The sequence below is a fragment of the Primulina tabacum genome, chromosome 15 (assembly GCF_025594145.1).
Source record: "Primulina tabacum isolate GXHZ01 chromosome 15, ASM2559414v2, whole genome shotgun sequence".
Taxonomy (NCBI): domain Eukaryota; kingdom Viridiplantae; phylum Streptophyta; class Magnoliopsida; order Lamiales; family Gesneriaceae; genus Primulina; species Primulina tabacum.
In genome coordinates this window covers 29,261,157-29,280,398 of record NC_134564.1, presented here as the reverse complement: position 1 = coordinate 29,280,398, position 19,242 = coordinate 29,261,157, and the positions used below count along the sequence as shown (strand labels likewise).

The 19,242-nt window shown below is 35.4% G+C and overlaps 1 protein-coding gene across 1 annotated transcript; it reads left to right on the top strand.

The window, feature by feature from the left end:
- Positions 1-11,302: 11,302 nt before the first annotated feature.
- Positions 11,303-18,493, top strand: LOC142526474 (phosphatidylinositol 4-phosphate 5-kinase 1-like). The gene is given in 11 exon segments (XM_075630901.1): positions 11,303-11,459; positions 12,245-12,289; positions 12,404-12,563; positions 12,565-13,463; positions 13,602-13,769; positions 13,914-14,079; positions 14,343-14,453; positions 14,578-14,765; positions 16,473-16,633; positions 17,144-17,312; positions 17,971-18,493. Coding segments are annotated over 10 exon segments (2,319 nt in total). The 5' UTR covers positions 11,303-11,459; positions 12,245-12,272; the 3' UTR covers positions 18,251-18,493.
- The last annotated feature ends 749 nt before the right edge of the window (positions 18,494-19,242 follow it).

Here is a 19,242-nt window from a genome sequence, read left to right as displayed (position 1 = left end):
ATTATCTGAGCCTGTTCGTGATGAAACAACAAGAATCTGAAACCTTGCGAGAATTTATCCAGCGTTTCAATGGTGCAGCGCTGGAGATACCAGCAGCTACCCCCGACATCATGATAAATGCCTTTACCCAGGGACTGAGAGGAGGAGAATTCTTTAAATTGTTGGTGAAGAAATCTCCATCAAATTATGATGATCTGTTATCTCGAGCAGAAAAATATGTAAATCTAGAAGATGCCCAACGGCATAAGAGGATGGAGCAGCGGCCCAGGGGAAGTAGAGTTGAGGGAGAGAAAAGAGGAGGTAGGAAGAGAGGTGCAGGCGAGAAGGAGGGTGATAAAGCTAGGGGCAGAGGACAATTCTCATCACATGTTCTCCTGGATAGAAGTCGTGACGAGGTGATGGAGGTGAGGGAGCCCGCGGGGAGGTGGGAGAAGTCACGAAGGGTTGAGTACAGTGCCAGATTGCCTTCGCAGGACAGACGAGAAAGATCCGCACCTGGGAGTCGACCGAGGTCTCGCCCGTCCCCTAGGCGTGGTCAAAGCCCCCCATGGATAAATCAGAGGGTTGGGGAGCAGAGAGGAGAAGGTCGAGATCAAGATGTCCCTCAGGAGCCTGTCGAACCGAGGAGGAGAATTGATGAGGATAACCACCGTACGAGATGAATTATTCATATGATCTCGGGGGGTGCTACTGACGGAGATTCCGGGCGAGCTCGGAAAGCGCATGGGAGGAGGTTGGAGAACTTTGAGATATCTAGGGGTGCAGACTTACCACAAGACCCCGTCATCAGCTTTGGGCCGGAAGACCTCCGAGGCGTTGTGACTTCACATAACGATGCCTTGGTAGTGACGTCCACCATTGCCAATTATGATGTGGCGAGAATATTTATTGATAATGGAAGCTCCGTAAACGTTTTGTTCAAGAGCACGTTGGATCAAATGAAGGTGGAAGGATTTGAGTTTGAGCCAGTCTCCACCCCGCTGTATGGGTTTGCAGGACACGCCATCCCGTTTTTGGGTCAGATTGTTGTTCCCCTATCCTTGGGGACTGATCCTTGGCGAGTAACAAAATTGATAGCTTTCATCGTGGTGGATACCCCATCAGCGTATAATGGAATTTTAGGATGACCAGCCCTGAAGGATTTCAGAGTCGTAGCTTCCACTTGTCATCAGAAGCTTAAGTTTCCTGTGGGAAAAGGGGTTGGAGTCTTGTGCGGGGACCAAAAAATCTCACGTCTGTGTTATGAAGGGGTAGTGAGGGTGGAGAGAAAAAGAGCACGTGTGGAGGTAAACATGATTAGGAAAGGAAGAAGTTTGTGACTTTGTCCTGGGGAGGTGTAAGAGGAGCAGAGAGGAAAGTTGGAGAATGCGCAGGGCAAGACTTCAAAGAGACCCTGAAATGCTTACCACCTCAGAAAATATTACTCTTGAATTTATTGTTGATGTATTTCGTTTATGAATTTTTCCTACGTAATCGTTTGAAATTTAATAAAATCAAGTTCTTCTTTTCAGTTCATTAATGTTATTAAATTATGAAAGTGAGAAAACTTTATTTTCCTGCTAAGGCATCCCCTAGCAGAGGAGTTAGAGGGTGAGGGTGGAGAATCTTTATTTTCCTGCTAAGGCGTCGCCTAGCAGAGGAGTTAGAGGGTGATGGTGGAGAATCTTTATTTTCCTGTTAAGGCGTCGCCTAGCAGAGGAGTTAGAGGGTGAGGGTGGAGAATCTTTATTTTCCTGCTAAGGGCTCGCCCAGCAGAGGAGTAAGAGGGTGATGGTGGATAATCTTTATTTTCCTGCTAAGGTATCGCCTAGCAGAGGAGTCAGAGGGTGACGATGTGAAATTTTGATTTTTCTGCTAAGGCGTCGCATAGCAGATGATTCAGAGGGTGAGAGTGGAGAATTTTATTTTCCTGCTAAGGCGTCGCCTAGCAGAGGAGTCAAAGGGTGAGGGTTGAGAATCTTTATTTTCCTGCTAAGACATCGCTCCTGCTAAGACATCGCCTAGCAGAGGAGTCAGAGGGTGACGAGGTGAAATTTTTACTTTCCTGCTAAGGCGTCGCCTAGCTGAGGATTCAGAGGGTGAGAGTGGAGAGTTTTATTGAATTTTATTTTTCTTACTAAGGCATCGCCTAGTAGAGGAGCAGAGTTGGAAAGGAGAAAAATTAAATTTTTCCTACTAAGGCATCTCCTAGTAGAGGAGCAGAGTTGGGAAGGAGAAAAATAAAATTTTCCTACTAAGACATCGCATAGTAGAGGAGCAGAGTGGAATAGAGACATCTTTAAATTTTACCTACTTGGGATGCGCCTAGTAGAGGAGAAGAGTTGATGAGGAGAAATTAAATTTTACCTACTTGTGATGAGCCTAGTGGAGGAGTCAGGGGTGAAGAGGTGAAACCTTTATTTTACTGCTAAGGCATCGCCTAGCAGAGGAGACTGGGGTGAGGAGGTGAAATTTTTATTTTCCTACTGAGGCATCGCCTAGCAGAGAAGTCAGAGAATGAGGAGTTGGAATTAAGTTTTTATCATGTTGAGGCATCTCCTAGCAGAGGAGTCAAAGGGTGAGGAGGTGGAAAGTTTATTTTCCTGCTCAGGCATCGCCTAGCGGAGGAGTCAGAGGGTGAGGTGGTTGAAGTTTGATTTTTCTTGTTAAGACCCGGCTTAGCAGAGGAGTTACGAGATGATGAGATGCAAGTTTTATTTTCTTGCTAAAGCATCGCCTAGCAGTGGAGTTAGAGGATGAGAAGGTTGAAGTTTTATTTTTCCTGCTAAGGACTATTTTAGCAGAAGAGTGAAGGGCACAGGGAAGTGGAAATTATTTTTCTTCAAAAGCTTAGTAGAGGACCTTGAAGATGGGGACGACGAGGGCATACCTTGTTAGAAAATTTTATTTGGTTTGTCGATAACGAACGATGTTTGTCGCCGGGAAAATTACGGGGATCGAACCTGCCCGGTCAGGTCGCGGGGGTTTGGTGGCAACGCCCCCAAAAGCTCTTCAGAAAGCAAGGGGCGTGCTGGGCGAGCGTGCGAAGGGGCAGGGTGTGTGGGCGCTGGGCGAGGCGAGGGTGATGGCACGGGTGCACAAGCGAGGCGAGGGTGATGGCGTAGGGCGAGGCGAGGAAGGGCTATGGGCGAGGCTGGAACATGGGGCGAGTGTGCACTCGGAAGGGGCGAGGGCGGACGCGCGCTGGGGCGGACGCACGAGCACAGCTGGGCGAAGTGTGAGAGCTTGGCAGGGGCGAGGGTGGGCACTCGGTGAGCGTGCCAAGGGAAAAGGGCGGAAGGCGGGGCGAGCGTGCGCTTAGCAGGGCGAGCAGGCAAAGGGAGCAGGGCGAGCACGCGGCAGGTGTTGTGCTGCACGAGCGGCATTGGCTGTGCGCACTGGACGAGGGCGAAGAGGGTGCTTGGGCGTGGATGTAGCGTGATGGCAGGCGAGCATCAAGAGGGCGGGGGGCGAGGGTGAAGCGCGGCAGGCGAGGGCGAGAGCGACTAGGCGGGGCGAGGCGTGCCTGGGCGAGGGCAAGGGCATGGGGAGGCGTGCGGCGGGTGGTTTAGGCGAGACGAAGCTGGTGTTGGCGGGGGTGGACAGGGCGACGGTGCGCGATAACATGCTCGGTCGATGGCGAAGGTGCATTTGTGCGGGGTCGTACTTGGGCAGGGCGGTTGGCGAGGGCTTGACGAGGTCGGCGTGGGTGATTGCGTGAAATTTTTGGGGACTGACGAGCAGCTGAAAGAAAATACACAACTCGCACCCGGTGAGCCGAGGACAATACAATTAATCAAACTTTGAACCTACTATTCAGTTCGAATCAGGAAAGAGAGACTGGTGATACCCCATGGATGAGCCTACTACCCCTGGCCCATCTCTAGCCCAAATAGAAGACAGGCCCATCAAGGGCCCATGTATTTTTCTATAAATACTAGGTTTGAGAATATGATATGGCGTTCACTATATTATTTTCAGCAGCATCTTTAGCTGCTCTCCTCATATATCATCAGTCTCTGACTTGAGCGTCGGAGGAACTACACCGGGACACCCTCCCGACCCCTTTCTAACGATTTTATTCGTGGTTTCAGGCTCAAGGCAATTTCGAAACCTGCATCTGGACTAGTGACACTTGCTGGAAGCGGATCCTAAATTTTCCGTGAGCATCATGATGATAGTTTTTTATAGGTCGTCTCTCTTTTGTCATGCGACTCTCAACTAGAACACTAATTTTAGGTTAAAACTCAAGAAATACACAGTTTCAAAAAGTTTTGTCTATCAGATGGTGTAATATTCTTGGATTTTATAAGTCATTCATTATTAATTATCATAGTTGATGTAAGATATTTGTAACACATGAGAAGTATGGTAAAAACTTGTGTGAGACGGTCTCACGGATCTTATTTTGTGAGACGAGTCTCTTATTTGAGTCATCCATGAAAAAATATTACTTTTTATGCTAATAATGTTATTTTTTATTGTGAATATCGGCAGGGTTGACCCGTCTCACAGATAAAGATTCGTGAGACCGTCTCACAAGAAACCTACTCAAGAAGTATTTAGTCGCATAGTATTGGGCCAATTATATCCTACACCAGGTGAGTTACACTTATTTATTTTCTTACACGAGTCTTTTTATTATTATTATTATTATTACGTTTGACGATACTTTAACCATAATCACAAACTAACGATCAAACTCATCTCGTTTCTTTATATTATGTATTTAACATGTGTCGTAGTATTATTATTATTATTATTATTATTATTATTATTATCAATTTTTAAAACTTAATATTTTATATTTAAAAATTATATGAATTTTTTATTTCATTGTAAAACTTTTACGTTGAGATTTAAAATTATCACTTCTATTATTCTTATTTTTGTAGTAAAATCATATAGAATGTCAAAAATCAATATTTTAAAATTTACTTATTATAACAAATTTATATAAAAATATATATTCTACCCATTTATAAATATTAAAAAAATTACTGTAGTCATTGTAAATGCTACAGAATAAGAGATACAATTACTTAAATCTTCAAAACTGCATAGCTTGTTTATATATTTATTCAATTTCTATTTTGGACATTAAAACTTATACTTAAATAATAATAAAAAAAATATCTTGCTTTTTTCACTTTAACACTACAAAAATTTTAAGCATATGCAAAAAATAAAATCATGTTTCTTCAATAAAGTATAAAGCATGTGAATCAAAATCACATAAAAACATTATACCAATCATACATGAAATACCAAAAACATGAGAACTCTCTCAACAAATAATTGAAGTTGTAAAACATTTTTATTCTGAATGAACAAATGACATGTTCTAGCATTGTAGTCCAAAATCTCTAAAAGATGTCCCCACAACGTCGAGGTTTCCAAGCATTCTATAAGAAATACATCTGATTTACAACAATTGGTTACTACACCACGTAATAAAAGTATTCATGTAATCTAAATGTATAAAACAAAAACCTGAAAAGTTATGACTTGAATTTTGCTTCAGATTTTGACTGAATTAATTAAAGTTGTTATGGAATCCATGTTCCTTAATAATCAGTTTATAAGTCTAATATCAATGAATTTATTCATGTATACCTACAAATAAAAAAATTTACTTACAGTGTATTAGAGTGCTCAATGATGGAGTTGAATAAGCATAGGAGTAGGAGACATTTCTTGAATTTGAATTTGATTGGCATGAAATAAATTATGACTTGTTGTTCCAATCGAAAATTTATCTCTTGCATGTTAAGAGTTTTTTTTATCACACACGTTATACTTTTCACCCTCATTTCTACAAAATATAAAAGTACATTTTTAAAACAATATGGTGGTTAAAGTGTTATCTTTTAAAATAATATAAAATCAAATAATCCACAATATAACTAAAAATATAAAATTGAGATAAAGTAGGACTTTTTTCTTCCCTTTTGAATCCCAATGACTTGTCATAGAAGAGTTTTTAACTCTCTCTGTTTTAACAACAAAAAGGATCACACGTAAATATTCAATCCATGTCACGACCATCTTCACCAACAACAATATCATCATTTAAGTCCAAGTTCTCAAACATCTCATTTACCTCTATAGAAAGGCTTTGAAGACTTCTTCTTGTCAATTTTCACATTAGCATGAACCGCAATTTTGGTGACAAGATCATAACAAAGCATCGTCATTTGATTTTTGTACACAACATCATACTCTTGCTCACATTCCACATTAGATTTTTCACTTTACTATACCCTATTTCTTATCGCTTTTTACATATCATTTTTATAAATTTTGCTGGTATCTCATGCATATTTATAAATTTAAAATGTTTCTACACAAGACTCCAGCCATTTCAAAATAATGACAAGTGCATTCGATCTCATTATTTTTTTCGTCAAACGTAACATTTCGAATTCGTTCTGATTGTCCAAGAGATCTTACATCAAACTTCAACGGATCGTCATATAATGAAGGTAAAGAATCAAAATCAATTTTCAAAGAATTCATCAACTTCTTTTCTAATATTTTGTAAATTTAAGTATGTAAACAGATGTAGCATGTTGCAACAATGGTTGATTTTTCACTACAATCGTAGACATTTTATATCGGTATCTATAGTCTTTTCATTTTCATTCATATGTCCTGTTTCTGAATTGCTTCAAACTTTTTCAAAGTCAAATAAAGTAAAAAAATTCTTTCCCCCATCTTTCAACACAAAATTTGTAGACTCACTTCTAGAAGTAGCTTTAAGCCCCACATAAAAAATTGTCAGTATTGAATGTCAATAACCATTTGTGCATTAATTTGTGAATTCTCTTGAGCCATGGCTGGTCTTGAAGACCAAAATCATTAATCATTTTTTCCCACGCTATGTTAAATTATTCTTCGGAATCACAAAATTGCATACATTTTGTAAACATGCCTTTAAATGCAGGATTGATGTTCAGACTATCTAAATGTGATGGAGGATTTTTTTTGAAATGTCCCATTGGCAAATGTGATGTTGTGAATCGGGAAACACTGATTCAATAGCATTCATTATTGCTTGACATGAATCAGTTAAAATTATGTTGTTTTCCTCCCGTAGATTCAAGAAATGTTTTGAACAACTATTGAAACAAATTCTCTGTCTCATCAGATATAAAAGCTAACCCAAACAACATATTATCTCTATGATGATTTATGCCAACAAATGGAACACATATTAAATTATATATATTAGTCTGATAAGTCGTATTAAAAGAAATCACGTCACCAAAATACTTATAATCAACTCTAACTCAACTATATATGTAGACAAATTAGACAAACAACCATTTTCATCCATTTGAATATATCAGTAAAATAAATCTTTATAATTTGATTTGGTTTTGAAATACTGCATCGACGTAAAAGCATCACCATTTTCAACTCTTGAATGCCCCTTAGTTACAATATTCAAATAATTATAAGCATATTTTCGAATAAAGGCTAAATTCTCCACTCCATTTGATTCTTTTTCCATATATGACAACACATTTTATCTCAGCCTCTGACATTGCTCTTAAAGTTTCACCATGAGCATGTAAAACTTTACGAGCGGATCTTAGTAAATATCTTTGGCTTTTATCAACCATTTCATGATTATATTCAATTTCAAAAATCGTCACTTTCCAAATTTTATTTTTTTCCTTCGAAATCTTAATCTTGCCTTACATTTGATTTTTGTTTCTAAGTTCTGATACAACGGTCTATTATTATTTATACTTTACTTTCCATCATTTACTCCATGAGATGAGCACCCAAACTCTTTCATATAAATTTTTTTAGAACCACTAAAATATTCTTCTTTTGCTCTTCGATTACTAAAACATTTATTGTGTGCATACTCACAATATAATAGATATGCATCATCAATATTTTTAATGTTTTGATCAACTGCTAACCTTTGTTCAAATTCTTCAATCGTGGACGTATACTTTTTTCTGATCAACATTTGACACATCACATTCTTCTCGATCGTGAACCATCGAATTTAAAACAAACAATTAAGAGAAAACTTGGAAATGTTAGCATTTCATATATATTAGAATCAAATAAATTAAAATAAAATATAAATTTTCCAATACTAAAAAAATATAAGTTTACATATTTATTGTGATAATTTACTTAGTAGAAAATAATGTTTATATAATATCAGACATGTGTGGAGGAAATAACATATAATACACAAAATGAATGATGTATTAAATATATAAAGTATAGTTAATTTTAAAAAATAAATGAAAGTCCCTTCTCGATTTTCATTCTAGAGCACACATTTGATCATGACAAAAGGTATAGATAGTGTCACATGCAATTCTAAATTTTTTTTTATTAAGTTTACTAAATCTAAAATTTTGCTAAAAAAGAAAAAAAATATATGTTTCCAAATCGTACCTGGAGAAAAAAGTTGCAGAAGAAGTTTTGATTAAACTGATAATGTAAGTGACGAGAATAAGAATATGTTTATTTCATCCTACTCATGTGGGCATTGACCCCATGATAGGATGGATGGCCAAGATTAGGACCCACTTTTTTTTTTGAAATTGTATGTGTGGCAAGATCTTACCCGTTGAAATGAAGTGAGAGTAGTACCCCATAGATATGATCTCATTAACCATAAGAATATTAGTGTTAGAGTAAGTTTTTTTTTTAATACATTTAAATTTATGTTAACCTCCGGATATATTTTAAGGAAAAATAATTTCAAGGAAAAAAATTACTAGTGACTGGAACAGCAGAGACATGAATTAGCTAATTATAGTTGTTCAACCAAACTAAAATTGATAATAAAATAATATTTTTTAAAAAAAAAAAACCCATTGACACGTGTCAATTATTTAACTTCAGTGAAGTAAATCTCCAGTATTATCATAGAATTGACCCATGGTATTGAGCCAATAACAAGATTATGAGGCTATGTCAAAGGATTTAACTACATTTTAGGTAGAGGTCATGGTTAAAAAATTATATTGTTTGATCACTTTATTTTCAAATAAGTTTCTCTTTGGAAATGAATGTTAGTTTCCGATAGAATGAGCTAAGATTACAAGGTTAAAACATCAAGTAATTCTAATGGGAATCTTACTTTAGCGATTTGATATTGACAACTCTATAAATTAGTGTGTTATTGATTGAAGATTCATCAATAAAATTCAATCAGAAGCTCAAGACCTTGAATAAAAAGTTATAGAATAAATCCAAATCTTACTTAAGTATCGTATCCGTGATTATCTAGTCTACGCAATCAAATTATGCTCAAAGATAAAAAAGTAATACGTTTTTCTTTTGAAAGCGAAAGTATTAGTATTTTCACAAAAACTTTTGTGAGACGGTCTCACGAGTCAATTTTGTAAACTCATGAATTTTTTTTTACTTTTATAACAAAAGTATTATTTATTATTGTAATGAACATAGTTGACACATTTCACAAGAAACTTATTGTAATATTTTATTTACTTATTATTATAAATATGAACATAGTTGACATATCTCACAATAAACTTACTTTAATATTTTATACATACTTGTATGTATATCTATTCTATTTTATTAAAGTTGAGGACATGATAGTAACCACCTAGGAAAGACATCAACTTTACCCTTATATGATACTAATATTACACTTTTGTTTTTTATTTTTAATTTTAACACACAATTTTATTTTTATTTTTTTTATTTCAACAATTCAAATATCAATTTAATCTCTCCATAATTTATCAAATTTCACTTTATTCCATCGATAATGATAAAAAAAAATGTACACATATGCATCGCGTGTACAAAGTAACTAGCATATACTAATTCTATTGTGTAAATTACAAAAGCAGGCATCGCAGTATTCTTTGTGTTTTTATGTGGGTGTCCTTTTCTTAATTTTCTCGTTCGTGTCCAGCCAAATCCACGGTCACTTTTCCCGAATTATTGTATAAACTTTGTTTCCTAATTATTAACAATTTAAAATGACTTGTTCATCGCAGGAGTTTTCCCATCAAATCCTTTGGTCCCATCAAATTTGTCTATATTATCAACATTCTTACTATATACTAGTTACTTTTCACACACGACGTATGTATATATAATTTTTTTTTATTGTCGATGGACTAAAGTGAAATTTGACAAATTATCAGGGACTAAATTGATATTTGAATTGTTGAAATAAAAAAAATTAAAATAAAAGTGTATGTTGAAATTTAAAAAAAAAACCAAATAAACAAAAGTGTAATATTAGTATCATATAAGTGTAAAGTTGAAAGAAAAAATTGGTGTCATTCCTAGGTGGTTACTATCACGTCCATATCCTTAATAAAATAGAATAGACAGAATATATATATATATATATATATATATATATATATATATGTATTGAAATTTTACGCATGTTTTTATTAAAATCAATTTTATGCATGTTTTTATTAAAAACTATGCTTTCATTATATAATTTAGAAGTGGCAGGAAATTACAATTTTGTGACTAATCAATTTTCTGGTTTCATCCATATTAAAAATAAATTAAGATAAAAGATGATAGGTTCTCTTAAATTTAGATTTATCACGGCTAATTTTTATTTTTAAAATTTTAAATGTATGGTAAATAATTCAAAGTTTATAATAATTTTTTGGAATCTGAAAGTTTGTACAATAATAATTAGATTAAATTTATACAACTGAAACATAATTATTATTTGCAAAGGGCTCGATACATATCCAACAGGGGGCCGAATATTATATAAACAATGCAAATTAATGCTGTAGGAAGTTATTTTTTTACTACTTATGAACTTAAAATTTAGATAAGATTTTCAAATAATTTAGATACTTATAAATTTTAAAATTATAATTTTTTTGTCAAATAAAATAACAGTAAATAAAGATATTGAATAAAAAGATAAATAATAAGAGTTTTCAATTATATATGAACAGGTCTTTTGTGGAACGATTTCACTTGTGAGGCAGATCAATCCGATTCATATATAAAATAAAAAATAATATTTTTAATTATCTTTATCATGAATTATATTTGAATTAGAGATTTGTTTCACAAAATTAAATTGTGAGATCGTCTCATATGAACTATATATTTTTTAATAAATATATATAATATTACTGTTTTGAGAAAATATCTTTGACAAGAGCAAGGAATCATCTACAACTCAGCACTGTGTAAGGTTCGCACACCAACCACGCACAAGCGTTTCATCATGGACCAGCCTGGCTGCATGGTTGCCACGTGGCTAAATATGCCCCGTCCAGATTTGTTTATATATCTATATATAATAACGATAATGATATATCATGAAATTTCTTTAACTCCCAAGTTTTGAACTTCATATTACTATGAATTCTTTGGTTTCTCTTCCACTGTTCGATTTCAGATGCGAACATATATTGCGTATTCAACTCTAGGAATCACGAATCCTCTCGAGATCGTCTGTTTTCCTTTTTCGGGTGAGCATTTAGATTTTTTTTATCTGCTGTTTTGTATTTAATTGAATTAAGTGCACAGAAGCATGGATGATTGAGATGAGATATTTCACCGTTAATCAAATTACTTGAAAATTAATTGCTGTTATTTGGTGGTTGGATTATGAGATAATGCAATCACAGTAAGTAATTGCCAATTCGTTATCGGATTCGATGAAGGTTAAGTAATCGGCTGTTGTCTTTTTGTTGAATTTTACTGCGAACTTATTGTGGTGGTTTGATTTTTGGATTGAGATGTCGAAAAAATGAGTAAGTCGCATTATACCAATTTTTGTATCCATACTGGCCGCAAGCATGTTGTATTTTTTCAGTGTATACATGCTTTTTTAAAAATTATTATTATCGTGTCAAATAAATAATATTTGTGAAGTTGTTGCCTTGTGTTTTGATTTAGTTGAATATCAAAGTGTGGTAATTGTAGAATTTATTATGATATTCTCGAGTAAATCTTTATCACATTTACTTGATTTAACTCGAAGTCACAAAGGAAATATTCTCTCTTTCAAACCATTGTTCAGATTTACTCTCTTTTGGTTTTCTCAAATTTAGTTTGTTATTTAAATGGTCGCATGGTCATATTGTGCAGCAAGCAAACTCCGATTTCTGATATGTTGTAGTTGGTTACAAAATGCAACATGAAATCCAGTCGAAATTGAATTTTTTCATCAAATACATTTTCATTAGGTGATTCAGTTGATTGATTTATGTAAAGCTTGGAGTTTGAGACGTTTTTCTTGAAAATTCTGCAGGTTAGGTGATTAGTTTTTGAAATTTGTCATGGGAAATGCTGAAAGGTATAAACTGCTAGCCTCTGACAGGTCATGAATTTATGACCATTACTCCCAGTAATCATGCTTGTACTCTGATAGAGCGTTGAATCTCGAATCTTTGTTGAAATTTATCTGCAGGGAATGTCAAAAGATCTTTTCAAATGGAGATGCGTATCTTGGATATTTCAAAGGAATGCTTCCCCATGAAAAAGGTAAATATACATGGTCGGATGGAACAGTTTATGAGGGTGACTGGGAAGCAGGGAAGATGACAGGAAAAGGAAATATCATTTGGCCTATCACAGGCTAAGTATGAGGGTGAATTTTCAGGTGGTTATTTTCATGGTTTTGGAACTTATATTGGTTCTGATGGGTCCGTTTATAAAGGTTCTTGGAAAATGAACATTCAGCATGGCATTGGAAGGAAACAATACCCAAATTCAGATGTCTATGATGGTTGTTGGAGAGGAGGAGTGCGTGATGGCAGTGGTACATATGCATGGAACAGCGGTAACAGATACATTGGAAATTGGAAAAAGGGGAACATGTCTGGTAGAGGGGTTATGAAATGGTTCAATGGTGATGTATTTGATGGCTTTTGGTCAAATGGGTTGAGACATGGGACAGGATTTTATAGATTTTCTGATGGAAGCTACTATTTTGGAACATGGACTAAGGGGCTGAAGGATGGACCTGGAACTCTCTATCCTGCTGGACGCATGCGTATGAGCAAGCATAATCTTGAAGAACATGAATGCAAGAGAAAAAAGCAGCTATCTTATAATTTTTCAAAAGAGTCGGGGAAATCTGTTATACCCAAGCGTAGTCTGTCTGAAAAATTTTCGTCTAGCTTTTTGAGGGGGTCCATAAGACTTTCACGTAGGAATACAACATCCCTGGGTGATGGTGACCATTCCAATTCAGCTAGAGAAAATCCGTCGCATGAAAAGTCATGCGCCATTTCTCACGGCATTCCTGATGGTCAAACAGAGCTGACAGATGATATGACTGTGGCTTATGAGAGGGAATATATTCAAGGAGTTCTAATTAAAGAACGAGTTAGGAACATGTCCAAACTATCCAGAAAAAGCATACATCAGTTCAAATTTTCTAAAGAAGTTAGAAATAGTTCGTGTATGAACATATTTGATGGCCAGAGGAGCAATTACCTGATGCTTGGCTTGCAACTTGGTATAAGGTAGGCAGAATAGGGCCCTTTCTTTTACTTTTCTCTGTTTCTTTTCTTTTGGCAATTCTTAACTAAGAAAAAGTTGGTAAGTACATTACGGTCTCGTGGTGAAATCTCTTATCCAAATATCTTATTTGAAGTTGACAGGTATACTGTTGACGAGATCACATCGGTTCCGATGCGCGAGGTCAGATCATGTGATTTTGGAGAACAGGCTAGAATTAAAATGTACTTCCCTAGTAAAGGTTCCAAATTAACCCCGACTCATCATTCTATGGACTTTTACTGGAAGGACTACTGCCCCATGGTCTTCAGGTATCTATTATTTCATATTGTGAACTTTACTCTAGACTGGTACCCCCAGCGATAACTGCCTAAGTGTTCTACATCTATTAGTACAATTGGATTGTGAACGTAGTTTATGAGTGACCTGAGTTTTTGTGTGGCTTATCATTTCAGGAAGCTGAGAGATTTATTCAAGCTCGATGCTGCAGATTATATGATGTCCATCTGTGGTGGTGATGGTCTGAAAGTGCTTTCTTCCCCAGGAAAGAGTGGAAGTTTTTTCTATATTTCTCATGACGACAAATTTGTTATAAAGACGTTGAAAGCACATGAGCTGAAGGTTTGAAGAATCGGAATTAGTTCGCCTCTGTTAATGGATCTCTGTGAATATGAATAATGTTGTACATCTAATGATTAATGTTCATCAAATTTATGTACTATGTCAATCAGGGCTTTTCATTTAGTTATACGTATTCCCCACCCCTTTCCCTCTCTCTCTCTCTTAAGTTGTTCACTCGTAGTGTTGATCACAGTTGGCCTGGAAATGTATTTCTATACACCTCTCTTTCTGGAAAATTAACAGGGGTTCCTAATGTTGTGTAGGTGTTATTGAAGATGTTACCCCACTACTATGACCATGTACAAGCACACGATAACACTCTCATAACTAAGTTCTTTGGGGTGCATAGTATAGCAATGGGACATAGAAAAAAGGTTGAGATATCCACGAACTTCAAGTTACATTCATGCTATGACTACCTTCTTTGATATAAGCACAGGGTTTCCCTCTCAAATTAAATTATTTTGATTTATAATGCAACTACTTTTGCTAACCCAGGTACACTTTGTTGTCACGGGAAACATATTTTGCACTGAATTGCGCATACATCGGCGTTATGATTTGAAGGGTTCAACTCATGGGAGATTTACCCATAAAGATGATATAGATGAGAGTACCACACTGAAAGATCTTGATTTGACGTATGAGTTTTATATGGATAGATCGCTGCGCGAGTCCCTTTTTAGGTGAATGCCTATTCCCCAGACCTTATATCCGCTTTTATTTTGTTTGACAAAGCATGAAGTTTTTCTGAATCATGAAATAATTCAGTTGCTCATGGCAAGTTCTTGCAAATTCAGCTTTATGAATCGGTTTTCATGTACAGCGTTATGAATGTATACATAGATTTGCAATTTAAGATAGCAGATTGTTTGACCTATGCTCATTTGTTCTACACTTCGGCAGCCATGTGATGCATCTTCTTTGTTAAAACTGCGTTTCCCTTTTAAATGAATTGATATCATTTGCCACTTAGGAGCTACAATGATTTATATTGGTGATGTAAATGTACAAAATCCTACCTATTGCATCGTGGCAAAAAAAAAAAAAAACGCACGCACACACCAGAGAAACATATTACTAAAATATACCATGTGAAGAGCCTTAGAATTATTTAATGGAGGTGACTTGTCTGTGGGAACTTCGTAAACCTTTTGGGACTCTTTACTTTCTTGACTTGTTAGCTCTTTTCTATGTAAGAACTACACTGAAAAAACTTACATTGAACAGGGATATTAAAAACTCTTAATTAAATATTCATGAATTTGTAGATGTTATGATTATAAATGAATTTCCTCTTCTTTAAAAGATGTCTTCGTACAAGTCTGGATGATGTCAAATGTCGCACAAAATGACTATCTTCCTTGTAGCAGCTACTTATAGGTAATAGGTAGAATGACAATTTATAAAGTTAATTGTTTTGATCATTACTCAATTGTCATAGTTAATAACATAAAGGCGCATTACAAATCGACACATTTCAGATAAACTATCGCACTGCATTGTATTCACTCCAATGATTTAGTTAAAGCATCTAATTGCACTTCTGACTTTCATATGTATTGGCCAATTTTCATTCTTTCTGAATAAATTTTTTGGGGATAATGATCCTTTGTTTGGAAGTCCAGTCAATCTTCTCAATTGCAAGAAGTGTATATAATGCACTTAATCAAAAAAACTTTTCTGGACACTGAGATGATTTATCTTTATAACATGGATTGACACTTAAATTTAGCAGGCACTGCCTGTGTATTTCAATGGTTTCAACAAATTAAGGTTTTTAGAAGGCCAATGAAGCTATGATATACTCATTCTCAAAGCTGATAACATAACACCAGCTGTAAATTGTTAGTGAACTCATATAGATTTTGAGGTCAGTGAGAAAGGTTTGGAGAATTAGCATTGTTTGCATAAGGTTCTTATCTCGGACTCGTAGAATAGTGAAAAAACGAGTTTAAGTTGTTCACAGAAAGTTCTGTTCCTAGTGGAAGTGTAAAAGAAGATCTTGTAAGCTTCAAGTATATTTGTCAAATTTATCCGAAGAAATACAAGAGGTATGTGATTTTTTTCTGTGAGTTTTAACATTGAATTTTTTGTGGTGATGGATGATGGCTTCTACTTCAAAACACTTGCGAAGAAGATAATGCCGCAGAAATTTCCAGCATTCTTGAAGTCCATATTCTCATAGTTCATAAGGAAATCATTTTTGACCATTTTCATACTTCGAATTTTTCAGTGATTTCATGATCAGTACATTTATTTCTGCTGATTTGTGAAGAACCTTACATTAGAACTTCCTCCCTTCTGCTTAGATTAACATTTTGCTTGTGATAAATAAATTATTTCTGTATTTTAATTATGAACTTGACTGTTTTGAAATGGGTTGTTTGCAGCCAACTATCTCTGGACAGTGCATTCTTAGAATCTCTACAGATCATAGATTACAGCCTTCTACTCGGGTTGCATTTTAGAGCTCCCGAGCATCTAAAATCGCTGTTGGAACCTCCTGATTCACTGCATAACCCTGAGCGTACTAATAATACCTCTGTTGATGGTAGGTATAGCATTTTAACAGGAAAAAACTTGGGCTGGTTATTTCGTCATGGAGATGCTAAGTTAAAAGTGCATGTTAAAATATGAATCGTAGAGCATATAGAACTGGTAACATATAATTTCTTTTAAAGGTCGTAGCAGCCAAGTAGACGGGAAAAAACTAAAGATAAGACTGATTTGTATTTATATGTTGCAACATTTGTTGCAATTGTAGAACCGAGTAGCAAAGGCATATAAGATATCAACATAGTGTATTGACCTCTGTGATGCTCTCAGTGATCTATCTATAATTACCTTATCATTTTCATTATTATTTGAATCGAAAAAGTAACAAGCTTTGTTTCCACTATTTTATTCTTCCTATCAAGGCCATGTTTCCACCACAAACTCTTGCTAAGTTGTTTATTAACTACGCTCTGTTTTGAGTAGCATAATTTGCTTTTATTTTCTTAGTCATGGCTCACTCTAAATTGTGTTTTTTGTGATTGCTTGACACGCCTTGCTTTTCAAGGTGTGATATCTGAAGGAGAGTTCTTAATTCCACCGAAGGGTCTGCTCTTAGTAACCCACGAGCCTACCTCTGTCAACACGACTCCTGGTCCTCATATCCGAGGAAGTACATTGAAAGCGTACTCTATCGGTAACAAGGAAGCTGATCTTCTTCTGCCTGGTACAGGAAGGTAATTAACTTGCATTTATGTTACCATTCTTTCTATTTGGCTTTAAATTTACTCCCTCTATGGATAATGTCGATATTCCTTTGTGATTCTAGTTAATTGAGATTCCCTGATCAATGTTATTAGTACTGCCAAACCAACAATATTTTATCAACTTGCGTCATTTAGGGTGCTGGCTCTTATCTTTCTAAATCACATCACTCGGCGTGTTTCTGCCAACCTTTCCTGAACATGAACATAGTATGTGTCGACAAACTAGCATCACCTCTCAATATTAAATAAACCATGGTGGTGGAAGGGGGTAGCCACTGCATGGGCAAAGTCCGGTACTTGCCTAGCTGAATTTTTTTAAAATGGTATAATTTTACCTTCAAAACTTTAATTTTGTAGTTAACAAACAAATTTGAACATAATAAAAATATTATATTTTAATTATTGGACCTTTTTAAGATGGTATGGTTTTACGTTTTACCTCTAGTTTCTTTATTTTTTTCTAGTAAAAATATTGGGAAAAAAATGTATAATACATTTTGTCTACTAGAAAATAATATTTAAGTTTTTGCACATCTGACTCGAAAAACTTGGTTTCAGCCCTTGTCGTAGTTGATTGAACGAAGGGTTATCTTGTAATGCACTCAGCTGCTTATCTTGTCTACTTCAGGTTAAGGGTGCAATTAGGAGTAAACATGCCTGCGCAGGCAACCCACAAACTTGCGCATGATGAGACAGACACATCCGAAGTCGAACTTTTTGAGGTTTATGATGTCATTCTTTACCTAGGTGTAATCGACGTTTTACAAGAATACAACCTCAAAAAGAAAATGGAGTGCGCATTCAAATCTTTGAAGTTCGATCCTATCACGATTTCTGCTGCCGAGCCTAAGATTTATTCAAAACGTTTCCTTTCTTTGATAGAGAGAATTTTCCCCCTTCGTCCGTAGCATTTTTTCCCCTTCATCATAGCTTTCGTACATTCACGCCCGATATATAACAATACATTGAACTTGGTTTGTTGTATTTCACATTACTCCTCGTTGTCTGCTATTCTTTTTTCCTTAAAAAACACACAACAATTTTATCCGCATCATAGAAATAGTTTGTAATACGGGAGAATTATAGCACAAGTATTTCGTATGAGTAGAAATAGTTTTCTACTAATTTTGCATACTTTCTGTTCATAAACTTTTGGACATTGTTTTGTCTCAAGGATGAGATTCGACGGTCTTGTATTATCTTGTATTTGGTTCAAGTTTACAATAATCAGAGATTGTCCTTTTCTTTTAAGAGGGTAAGAAACACAAAAATGCTTCTGGATTTGAATTAAACAAGCATAAGCAGATTTGGGGTTAAGAAACGCACAAACTATTTTTTTTAAGTCAAAACAGAAGATTTGCAAACACTTTCCTTAATTTATTTTTTTCTTGTTTTGGGTTTTCATAATATCTTTTTGTTTATAAAGGGTCCGATGTATGAAATATAAAATGCATTTTTGAATGTGTATTAGTCAAATTTTTTATCAATGATCTGTACAAACCTATACTTATATATATATGTGTGTGTGTGTGTGTGTGTGTGTGTGTGTATGTGTAATGTAAACGCTGAATAAGACGAAGCATGACACGACCTAACCTTGTTAAGAGAGAACTGCAAGGAATCTAAAGGAAGTCATTAAATAGATGCTCCAAAACATGTCATAGGTTCAGTGTGCGAATTGAATGCTTGCTTTTCATTCATATCTGCACCAAAAAAATGACATTAAATTCAATCTCATAACCCATTCAAACAAAATTCGTCCATCTTTTTAGATGCTAAAAACGATGCTGTTAATCAATGCACCTCGTTCATTTCCCTCTAACGTTCAAAATCATGGTCACATGATTTTCACCTTTTCTCGTACATCAGAATTTTAAGCTAAGCATCCACGGAAAACTGC